The sequence below is a fragment of the Heptranchias perlo genome, chromosome 11 (genome assembly GCF_035084215.1).
Source record: "Heptranchias perlo isolate sHepPer1 chromosome 11, sHepPer1.hap1, whole genome shotgun sequence".
NCBI lineage: Eukaryota > Metazoa > Chordata > Chondrichthyes > Hexanchiformes > Hexanchidae > Heptranchias > Heptranchias perlo.
Genome location: NC_090335.1, coordinates 55,978,756 through 55,991,256, shown reverse-complemented (window position 1 = coordinate 55,991,256; position 12,501 = coordinate 55,978,756). Strand labels below are relative to the sequence as shown.

Below are 12,501 nucleotides of genomic sequence, written 5' to 3'. Positions count from 1 at the left end.
CTAAGAGAATCAAGGGATATGGGAATAGGGCAGGAAAGTGGAGTTAAGGTAGAAGATGCTAAATCTTTATAAAACACTGGTTAGGCCTCAGCAGGGGTGTTGTGTTCAATTCTGGGTACCACACTTCAGAAAGGATGTCAAGGCCTAGGAGTGGGAGCAGAAGAGATTTACTCATCCCTGGGACCATTCCTGTGGAGAGATTGAAGAAGCTGGGGTTGTTCTCCTTAGAACAGAGAAGGTTAACAGGAGATTTGATAGAGGTATTCAAAATTATGAATAGTTTTGATCAGGAGAATAAGTAAATAAGGTGAAACTGTTTCCAGTGGCAGAAGGGTTGGTAACCAGAGGACACAGATTTAAGATGATCTACAAAAGAGCCAGAGGCGACAAGAGGGAACATTTTTTTACACAGCGACTTGTAATGATTTGGAATGTACTACCTGAGAGGTTAGTGGAAGAAGATTCAATCGAAACTTTCAAAATGGAATTGGATAAATACTTGAAAGGAAAAATTTTACAGGGCTCTAGGGAAATAGCAGGGGAATGGGACTAATTAGATAGCTGTTTCAAAGAGCTGGCAAGCACAATGGGTCGAATGGCCTCCTCCTGTGCTGTACGTACTGTGATATTATGAAAATCACCCATGATCTTATTGAATGGTGGAGCAGGCTCGAGGGGCCGTATGGCCTACTCCTGCTCCTATTTCTTATAAGTGGTATTCCATGTTGCTTTTTTATATTCGTTCATGGGATGTGGGCGTCGCTGGCAAGGCCAGCATTTATTGCCCATCCCTAATGCCCTTGAGAAGGTGATGGTGAGCCGCCTTCTTGAACCGCTGCAGTCCGTGTGGTGACGGTTCTCCCACAGTGCTGTTAGGAAGGGAGTTCCAGGATTTTGACCCAGCGACGATGAAGGAACGGCGATATATTTCCAAGTCTGGATGGTGTGTGACTTGGAGGGGAACGTGCAGGTGGTGTTGTTCCCATGTGCCTGCTGCTCTTGTCCTTCTAGGTGGTAGAGGTCGCAGGTTTGGGAGGTGCTGTCGAAGAAGCCTTGGCGAGTTGCTGCAGTGCATCCTGTGGATGGTACACACTGCAGCCACTGTGCGCCGATGGTGAAAGGAGTGAATGTTTAGGCTGGTGGATGGGGTGCCAATCAAGCGGGCTGCTTTGTCCTGGATGGTGTCGAGTTTCTTGAGTGTTGTTGGAGCTGCACTCATCCAGGCAAGTGGAGAGTATTCCATCACACTCCTGACTTGTGCCTTGTAGATGTTGGAAAGGCTTTGGGGAGTCAGGAGGTGAGTCACTCGCTGCAGAATACCCAGCCTCTGACCTGCTCCTGTAGCCACAGTATTTATATGGCTGGTCCAGTTAAGTTTCTGGTCAATGGTGACCCCCAGGATGTTGATGGTGGGGGATTCGGCGATGGTAATGCCGTTGAATGTCAAGGGGAGGTGGTTAGACGCTCTCTTGTTGGAGATGGTCATTGCCTAGCACTTGTCTGGCGCGAATGTTACTTGCCATTTATGAGCCCAAGCCTGGATGTTGTCCAGGTCTTACTGCGTGCGGGCTTGGACTGCTTCATTATTTGAGGGGTTGAAAATGAAACTGAACACTGTGCAATCATCAGCGAACATCCCCATTTCTGACCTTATGATGGAGGGAAGGTCATTGATGAAGCAGCTGAAGATGGTTGGGCCGAGGACACTGCCCTGAGGAACTCCTGCAGCAATGTCCTGGGGCTGAGATGATTGGCCTCCAACAACCACTACCATCTTCCTTTGTGCTAGGTATGACTCCAGCCACTGCAGAGTTTTCCCCCTAATTCCCATTGACTTCAATTTTACTAGGGCTCCTTGGTGCCACACTCGGTCAAATGTTGCCTTGATGTCAAGGGCAGTCACTCTCACCTCACCTCTGGAATTCAGCTCTTTTGTCCATGTTTGGACCAAGGCTGTAATGAGTTCTGGAGCCGAGTGGTCCTGGCGGAACCCAAACTGAGCATCGGTGAGCAGGCTATTGGTGAGTAAGCGCTGCTTGATAGCTCTTTCGACGACACCTTCCATCACTTTGCTGATGATTGAGAGTAGACTGATGGGGCAGTCATTGGCCGGATTGGATTTGTCCTGCTTTTTGTGGCCAGGACATACCTGGGCAATTTTCCACATTGTCTGTCTGGTAGATGCCAGTGTTGTAGCTGTAGTAGAACAGTTTGGCTAGAGGCGCAGCTAGTTCTGGAGCACAAGGCTTCAGCACTACAGCTGGGATGTTGTCGGGGCCCATAGCCTTAGCTGTATCCAGTGCACTCAGCTGTTTCTTGATATCACGTGGAGTGAATTGAATTGACTGAAGACTGGCTTCTGTGATGGTGGGGATATCGGGAGGAGGCCGAGATGGATCATCCACTCGGCACTTCTAGCTGAAGATGGTCGCAAACACTTCAGCCTTGTCTTTTGCACTCAGGTGCTGGACTCCGCCAAGATTGAGGATGGGGATATTTGCAGAGCCTCCTCCTCCTCCTGTTAATTGTTTAATTATCCACCACCATTCACGACTGGATGTGGCAGGACTGCAGAGCTTTGATCTGATCTGTTGTTTGTGGAATTGCTTAGCTCTGTTTGTAGCATGTTGCTTCCGCTGTTTAGCATGCATGTAGTCCTGAGTTGTAGCTTCACCAGGTTGGCACCTCATTTTTAGATATGCCTAGTGCTGCTCCTGGCATGCTCTTCTACACCCTTCATTGAACCAGGGTTGATCCCCTGGCTTGGTAATGGTAGAGTGAGGAATATGCCAGGCCATGAGGTCAGATTGTGCTGGAATACAATTCTGCTGCTGCTGATGGCCCACAGCACCTCATGAGCTGCTAGATCTGTTCTGAATCTATCCCATTTTTAGCACGGTGGTAGCTGAGGTACATCATTGATGTTACAGGTCTGCTACTGATAGCAACTCTGCAATATAAATGGAGGTACATAGTTGGTCAGTGATTGGCTTGTTCTTATAGCTGAGTGGATGAAAACTTGAGTGCTACGCTTAGAACATGAGAACATAAGAAACAGGAGCAGGAGTAGGCCATACAGTCCCTCAAGCCTGCTCCGCCATTCAATCAGATCATGGCTGATCTTCAACCTCAATCCACTTTCCTACTCGACCCCCGTATCCCTCGATTCTCCTGGATTCCAAAAATCTATCTACCTCAGCCTTGAATATACTTAACGACTCAGCATCCACAGTCCTCTGGGGTAGAGAATTCCAAAGATTCACAACCCTCTGAGTGAAGAAATTCCTCCTCATCTCAGTCTTAAATGGCCGACCCCTTATTCTGCGAATATGCCCTCTAGTTCTAGACTCTCCAGCCAAGGGAAACAACCTCTCAGCATCTACCCTGTCAAGCCCTCTCATAATCTTTTATGTTTCAATGAGATCACCTTTCATTCTTCTAAACTCCAGAGAGTATAGGCCCATTCTACTCAACCTCTCCTCATAGGACAACCCTCTCATCCCAGGAATTAATCTAATGAACCTTCGTTGCACTGCCTCTAAGGCAAATATATCCTTTCTTGGATAAGGAGACCAAAACTGTACGCAGTACTCCAGGTGTGGTCTCACAGAAGCCGTGTACAATTGTAGTAAAACTTTCTTACTCTTATACTCCAGCCTCCTTGCAATAAAGGCCAACATGCTATTTGCATTCCTAATTGCCTGCTGTACCTGCATGCTAACTTTTTGTGTTTCTTGTACCTGGACACCCAAGTCTCTCCAGATACCAACATTTTAATAGGTTCTCACCATTTTAAAAAACATTGTTTTTCTATTCTTCCTACCAAAAAGAATAACCTCATATTTCCCTACATTATACTCTATCTGCCACCTTCTTGCCCACTCACTTAACCTGTCTATATCCTTTTTCAGACTCTTTGTTGTCCTCCTCACTGCTTACTTTCCCACCTAGCTTTGTATCGTCAGCAAACTTGGATACATTACACTCAGACTCTTCATCCAAGTCATTAATACAGATTGTGAATAACTGAGGCCGAAGCACTGATCCTTGCGATACCCCAATAGTTACAGCCTGCCAACCTGGAAATGACCTGTTTATCCCTAATCTTTGTTTTCTATCCATTAACCAATCCTCTATCCATGCTAATATATTACCCCCAACCCCATGAGCCCGTATGTTGCGTAACAGCCTTTTATGTGGCACCTTATCGAATGCCTTTTGAAAATCCAAATATACTACATCCACTGGTTCCCCCTTATCTACTCAGCTAGTTACATCCTCATAAAACTCTAAATTGTCAAACATGATTTTCCTTTCATAAAACCATGTTGACTCTGCATAATCATATTAGGATTTTCTAAGTGCCTTGTTACCACTTCCTTAATAATGGATTTGAGCATTTTCCTGACGACTGATGTCAGGCTAACTGGACTGCAGTTCCCTGTTTTCTCTCTCCCTCCTTTCATGAATAGTGGGGTTACATTTGTTTAGATGCTTTTTCCCCCCCAACTTTCTCCTGCAATTTTCTTCCCTACCCTGCTCTCCTGATGGCATTGACTCTCTCATTGGGATACATTCCCATGCAGGCATTTGCACTTATCCAAGTGGCCATTATTCATGCTTGAACTTCAACAGTAAGTGTTGGTAAGCTATTTCTGACTTAGTGGACAGCAGAACCGAGCCTGATCCTGTCCCCATCCAGCGTCCACACACAGGCACTTCCAGTAGGGGTGTCGCTGTGTAGTTATTAGGAGCAGGAACTCTGGCTGATCTTTCCCTTTTACTAACCCAAGGCAACTGCGATCAGTTATTGTGCCCCTACTATTATCTCAGCAGTGAGCTAACTCAGGACAGACTTACCTTCCTGTGTAGTTCAGAGATGGAGAAATTACTTTTGATCTATCAGGATGGCTACCCTTTAAACCTTTCTGTTGAAATAAATTCAAGTTAAATGTTTAGATATTAAGCTATCTTGAGGAGGAGGATTTTAGTTTTAGAAGTTAATTTCAGGCTATTTCCTGTATGTATTCACCTTTGATACAATGGCTTAATGCACAATATATTTACATTTTCAGTGAAGTCAACATCAAGAAGCCCTTATTATCCAGTGCCATAGGTTATATAACTGTAGAGTCTTCACCTCGGGCAGGTAAGATAGACGTAAATTCACGACTAGTAAATTGAAAGTTTGTTATATTAGAAACTATTAGAATGTATTGATAATATAAGGTGTAGTGCATTTGGATTCTTGTACTTAGGTTTTTTTTTTATTTTCAGCCACAGTTCTCAGAGAATGTGTCCGGGGAAAGCCTATGTTATCACCATCTGGCTTTTATTATAAGGACCAGTGGACGTCAACGACCTGCAATATTCGCCGATTTGATACTCCTGCAAGAATTACATACTGTCTTCGAAGAAAAATAGTTTATCTGTTTGGAGATTCCACTATACGTCAGTGGTTTGAATATTTGACTGAATTTGTGCCAGGTTAGATCCGTCTGCCTATCTATCTAATCTAATCTATCTATTGATCTAATGTATCATCTTGTATGTAGCATTGATCGTACATTAAAAGCATATGGGATATTTGAAATTTCTCTGTTATGCTTTTATAGTTGGCTCAGGTACAAACCTGAACCAAGAAAAACAGTTAGAAAACTACTGGTGAGAAACTTCTAAGGATTTATGAAAACAACCAATCTTAAATGGCTTATCAGGAGAACCCACCAATAAAAAAAGTGAAGGTGAACCAATCAAATGAATCAAAATACTTTTAGAAAATTGTTTTGGTCTGCCATTTTACCCCCTTAATCTACTGACTAAAGGCCCAAAAATAACATTTTAAATAGAAAAGAATACATATTACAAAATAACATGATTTAAACTTAACTATAACATTGTCTTCTGTCTTTGAGTACTTTTTATTAATGTTTTTATTTGAAGGTCTCGGCCTCTCTTGAAAGTTCTGAGCTTGGACTTAATGTGGTAGATCTTCTTGCCCCTTGTCCTGAGGGAGTGATCATTTCCTCGGGTGCAGAGAGCAGGAACATTGGGTAGTTTTGACAGATCTCTGGCCCTTTTAATTGCCCCAGGATTTCTAGGGCTTCCCTGATGAGGAGCTGGGTCTGTGCCTGCAGTAATGCACACCAGCGATGGGCCTGCTAATGAAGCAGGAGCCGGGATTCCCAGCCTCACACTTCACTTAGCTTCATCTTGAACGTTCCTCCGGCAAAGGTCGGCCTCTGGACCCCACTGATCGAAAGGGGTCCCAGGGGAAGGCCAAAGACAGGCAGGTAAGTTTCAGCTCTTAAGTTTTTGTACACTCCATGATGTTCTGAGGCTTTTGGTGCCTCCATCAGCAGCAAAAAAGTCCCAATCTTGGAATCTGATGCACAGCTAGAGGCCTGAGCTGCAGACCTGGGTAGGGGTGTTCCCGGGTCATGTCACTGTCTCAGGACAGTAAATAATGGCAGTCTTGGTCCTGGACAGGAGCATTGGACTTCGAGGATGCTGTTTCTGTCCAGGGCTAGGGCAGACGGGTGCCAGAAAAATCTTCCCTAATATTTTTCTTCACCCCTTTCACTCTGTTCACCAAAGGGTGATGCCACAGTCTGCAAGTGTGCACAATTCCAAGCATTCAACAGTAGGACTCTGTACAAGTGGAACAACATATTTCTTCCAGTCATAAATGCGTTTGAGTTCCTGAGTTTTTCCAAATGATTTTGAATGCAATGTCGATTCATATTTAACACCTCCAACTTCCAAAGACAGTAGGGGGAATTTTAACCACCACCCCCAGGATGGGCAGGAGAGAGTCGGGGGTAGGGGGGGCTAAAAATTATAAATCACGTAACACGAGCCCAACCCGCCGCCTGTCACCATTTTTACTGTGGTGGGCTGCGTGCCGCGTCAGTGCCCACTCTTGAGGGGCGGGGCACCTCATTTTAATATTTAAATCAGGCTCTCACAGTGCAGTTGGAAGCGTGATTTAACTTTGACTGGCCGGCTGGGTTTCCCAGGGTTCAGGAAACCCGACAGATAAATGGAGTCTGGAACAGCTAGATCAAGTGCTTTTTATTGCACTGCTTGTGAGCCAGGAGCAGAAGTGCTTCTCCTCAGCCCTTCAAACAAACCTTCTGCTACAATCAACTGTCCCCGTATTCAAATCTGCGATCCTAAGCCTTCTGCCCCGCGAACTTTGCCGATCCTCTTCTTCAACCTGCGATCATTCCCGATTACCGTGGACCGTCCCCAATGGTCCCTGGCTGCGGCCTTCTACCGCCGCCTTTCCCACCCGGCAGCCAGTCAGCCTGTCAATCTGGATGACTGACTAACAGGAAACTGAATAAAAACATGATAATGGGGTAGTATCATTAAATTCGGCAGGACCTCTGCCTTCCTGGGACTTCTGGATTACCCCTCCCCCGCCAACAAGCTCCCCCACTCCCTCCCCACCTCTCTGTAAATATCGGGGCCAGTGTTTCACGTAAAGTTTCATATTTTGTTATCAGTTGTTCAGAGAAAGAGGACAAGCAGGTGAGTGGAATTTGGAATCTTTTTGTGAATAAAAATGTTTCAAAACTATTCTGAACCCTGCCACAGTTCTACCAAACTCGAAGCCCCGCACCCAAGGACCCACTCCCCTTCTAGTACTACCAAGACCAAGGACAAATCTCCAGTGCTGCTACCCCATTTATACTCTTTCCCAGTGTTACTAAATACCAGGACCTACCTCTAGTCTGGTATATTGTTGTCTACTATTTTGCTCTCTAGCCTGGACCTTTTTTAAAAAAAAAAATTGGTAAGAAATAAAATTGAGTACATAAATAAAATTATGGCTAAGCATGTTAAATAATGTTATATTTTCTTTTCTTAGGTCTCAAAATGTTTGATCTTGGCAATCCTAAAAATATCGGCCCTCACCTTGCTGTGGACTTGGAAAACAACATCATGGTGGAATTTCATCCTCATGGCCCACCGATCCGATTCAACACTGTTTCGAGCCAGGACATGCACTACATTGCAAATGAACTGGATGAAATTAAAGGAGGAAAAAACACAGTAATAGCCATCACCTTATGGTCCCATTTCAGCACTTTTCCAGTAGAAGTTTATATCCGAAGGCTACAGAATATCCGGAGATCAATTCTCCAGCTGTTAGGCAGGAGTCCGGATACAGTGATTGTAATAAAGACGGCCAATGTCCAGGCCCTTCCACAAGATGTCAGTCTGTACAACAGTGACTGGTATTCCTATCAGCTTGATTTAGTGCTGAGAAAGATGTTCACAGGCATCAACGTGGCATTTGTGGATGCATGGGAAATGACGATAGCACATTACCTGCCACATGAGCTACACCCCCAGCAAGTCATTATCAAGAATGAAATAGATGTGTTTCTTTCATATGTGTGCCCTTTTGAAAAGGGATAAATACTGTATTAGATCTGTTCTAAGCAGGTTTTGATTATCATGTGATTCAAAATCTAAACAATGCCATCAGAACTCTTAGGTTTGTGTAACTGCCTTAAATTAATGTGCATTCTTTAACATGGACACCAACTGTCTTTTTAAAACAAATGATAATTTTTGAATGATTCAAGAGCAGGAATATTCATTGTGGTTGTAACTAAATGAGGATTTTGCTTTTTGTGTACAAATGATCCATTATGAGTGGAACAAGGGTGTTGGAGTTTGTCTTTTTAAAGGAACTACAGTACATGGTTATTCACTATTGCAAAGGGGCTTTTCCTAAAGCCAGGTAGTGTGGAACACTGTTTTGTGGTGCTGGGAGTGTGGCAAACTTCACCTCCCTTATTACCAGTGGAACTTTACTTCAGATAAATGAAGAAAACTAATTGAAAGCTCAGGATACAGAGAGTGAGCGAGGATGCAGTAGAATATGAACCTAAGGCTAAAGATTCTGAGAGACGGAGGACTGGGGAAAAGCTGTGGAGAAGGAAAATGAGAAGTGAGGCAGATTTAACTTTCATGTTGGAACATTGAAAGAAACCTGCAAAGAATGAAACGATGGGCGAGGGAGAAGATAAAGTCTGTGGGTAAAGAGAATGGGAACATTTGCTGCTGGATTTCTCTTCCTATCCATAGTGACAAAAACAAGGAAAGAAGGTGAACAAAATTAGCAGAGAGATTACAACAACACAAAGAATTAAAATATCATTTTTTATGAATGGAAAGAAAAAATAAGGACTTCCATTGGAAATTCAGTTAAGGTGACAGTGTAAACTTTGAGCTGTTGACATTGTATGCAATAATCCACCTAAACCTTCATTAAGGCTTTCAAATAGTACTAAACCATCCCTGAAAGAAGGTTACTACTGCATGGTGTATGATGCCTATAATTGTGGAATCCTCAATACTCTCAACCAGTAAACTGGATCATCAAATTCAAAACATCTAATTGTGCTCAGGACCCCCCTCCCTGTATTGTGCAGTGGTGATCAGTTTTTAGTTGAGTTCATGTAGGGCAGATCTCATTCTTAATTACAAATCACTTGAGGGTAGTAATCATCCAATGAGTGCTTTCCTTTTTTTTTAAACAAGAAAAGCAGTTTAAGTAGGCTGAGTCTGATAGAACAATTTTCTTTATATTCTTTAGGTGGGGGAGAGGGAAGAGAAATGAAGCTTTGTCAGTTTTGAGAAATATTTTAATTTTAGACTTTTAAAACCGTGCGACCATAAATCAGGCAACCGACATGTCTGAACCATCAACCTGTGGTGAAATGATGCCCTGAATCTCTCCTCTTGCTCATCTCTTCTCACAGTAAAGTGGTTTGACTACTGAGGTAACCTTGGTCACTCGTTAGTTTGAGATGGTGTTTCTACTGACCAATACATCTCCAGTCCCTAGCAGTTACTATAACATAAGTCATAGCCTATGGTCAGGACTACTGATTTGGGTGACTGAAGTGAAATTCCATTTTTACTACAGGGAATTCTGAGATATTTATCAGTCTTTTGGGGACTAAATTCTGCGATTCAACCATTTTTCTATGAAAACTGTAAATCAGTGACTTTTTTATGGGTTAATGCTTTTGGTTATAAAAACAGGGCTGTTGAAGGGATGGTGTATTATATATATTGTATAAGAGAAAAGTGCATTCATGGTGAAAATGTGTCTTGCTACACCTCCACCAATCAACCTTATTGCTGGTTTGCCAAAGAGTAGCTGATGCCAATGTTCTGACTAATTAAAATTAGAATTAGAGGCAACCTATTGATTTGGAATGGCGAATTGGTTTGGAGGTGGGAGACAGAGAGTAGGAATTATGGACATGTACTGCAATTGGCAGGAAGTGACTAGTGGTGTTCCCCCAGGGATCTGTACTGGGGCCGCAGCTTTTCATGACATTTATAAATGACTTGGATGAAGTAATAGAGGGCCGTATATCTAAGTTTGCTGACAACACTACGTTAGGTGGCACAGTAAATAGTGCAGAAAGTTGCAAAGGGACATTGATAGATTAAGTGAGTGGGCAAAATTGTGGCAGATGGAGCTCAATGTGGTGAAGTGTGAGGTCATCCACTTTGGACCTAAGAAAGATAGATCAGAGTATTTTCTAAATGGCGAGAAGCTAGGAACTGTAGATGAGCAGAGAGATTTAGGGGTCCAAGTACAGAAATCAAGAAAAGCTAATGGACAGGTACAAAAAATAATTTAAAAGGCTATTGGAATGTTGGCCTTCATCTCAAGGGGGCTGGAATACAAAGGGTGGGAGTTATGTTACAGCTGTACAGAGCTCTGGTTAAACCCCATCTGGAGTACTGCATTCAATTCTGGGCAATGCCCCACTGTCCTTGGAGGGGGTGCAGCGCAGATTCACAGATATCGTGGCTAAAAGGGTTAAGTTATGAGGACAGGTTGCATAGACTAAGCTTGTATTCGCTTGAATATAGGAGATTAAGGGATAATCTAATTGAGGTGTTTAAGATGATTAAAGTATTTGATAGGGTTTATCGAAAGAAACTATTTCCTCTGGTGGGAAAGTCCAGACCAAGGGGACATAACCTTAAAATTAGAGCTAGGCCATTCAGGGGTGATGTCAGGAAGCACTTCTTCACACAAAGGGTAATGGAAATCTGGAACCCTCTTCCCCCCAAAAAGCTGTTGAGGCTAGATCAACTGAAAATTTCAAAACTGAGATTGAGAGAATTTTGTTAGGATAGGTATTAAGGGTTACGGAACCAAGGCAGGTAGATGGAATTAAGATACAGATCAACCATGATCCACTTGAGTGGTTGCACAGGCTTGAGGGGCTGAATGGCCTACTCCTGTTCTTATGTTCATCCCAAAATGTGAAGTGTACCACTAAGGATGTTAGTTCCAAGCCTCCCTAATTGTGATATAAAATGCATAGATGGACTAACTTAATGAATTTATTGGTAGGGATCTAATCAGGTCAGGATGCATGCTAGTAAGCCCATTGACAATTGTTAAAATATTCTGCAACCCAGCCAATTCAACCTACAAAACTAACAATAGCTTATACAGCCCCAAAAAGCTGACAATTCAAAAGACAATGTGCAACTGCAATAACGGCCCGGAATAAAGGCCTTAGGACCAAGATCACTGCTTCAAGGCAACTGAGTAAATTAAATTCGTTCTCACTACCTTGAATTTCTGGATTTTTATCAGTATTTAGGCTCACGTGCTGCAATTTGTTTTTTCTGTGAAAGAAAGAAATTGCATTTACATAGCGCCTTTCACAACCTCAGGACGTGCCAAAGCACTTCACGGGCAATGAAGCAGTGAAAACTGAAACCCAACGGCCCCACCTATGACATACAAAAATAATTCATTAAAATGCTGTGACATGTGAGCCTGTTATGTCTTAGAATATCAGATGTATCTTAATCTTATCAACAAAAAGCAAAAATCTGCAGATGCTGGAAATCTGAAGCAGAAAGAAAATGCTGGAAACATTCTGTAGGGCAGTCAGCATCTGTGGAAAGAATAGACAAATTTATGTTTCGGGTGGTCAAATTATTTGTCAAAATAATTTTTTATTCTAATATAATAAAAGATAAAATTATTTATAAAAAAAAGACTGCTTCTTTAAATAAATAGACCAGGATAATCCTGATCATAGCTGCCGTTTTTTCCTTGTTTCTGAGGTTGTACATTGAAGCATGATGATTTTCAGCCCCTTTTAGCACTGTAATCAGATAAACAGGGGAAGTTGCCCTATAATTCACTACAGCTCATCTCTTCTGTGCATACACAGAGGAAGTGATCCACTGTGTGATGGAATACTCTCCACTTGCCTCGATGGGTGCAGCTGCAACAACATTCAAGCAGCTCAATACCATCCAGAACAAAGCATTCCGTTTGATCGACAGCCCATCCAGCACCTTAAACATCCATTCCCTCCACCACCAGCGCACCGTGGCTGCAGTGTGTCCTATCTACAGGATGCTCTGCAGCAACTCGCCAAGGTGTCTTCGATAGCACCTCCCAAACCCATGACCTCTACCACCTGGAAG

The 12,501-nt window shown here is 43.1% G+C and overlaps 1 protein-coding gene across 2 annotated transcripts in view; it reads left to right on the top strand.

The window, feature by feature from the left end:
- Nucleotides 1-12,048, top strand: part of LOC137327367 (NXPE family member 3-like) — a 40,751-nt gene extending 28,703 nt beyond the window's left edge. For both annotated transcript variants that reach the window (XM_067993091.1, XM_067993090.1), the window contains 3 exons: nt 5,076-5,149; nt 5,278-5,487; nt 7,877-12,048. In XM_067993091.1, coding sequence (XP_067849192.1) covers nt 5,076-5,149; nt 5,278-5,487; nt 7,877-8,430 — 838 coding nt within the window. In that variant the 3' untranslated portion in view covers nt 8,431-12,048. The remainder of the gene's footprint in view (nt 1-5,075; nt 5,150-5,277; nt 5,488-7,876) is intronic.
- Nucleotides 12,049-12,501: the final 453 nt, after the last annotated feature.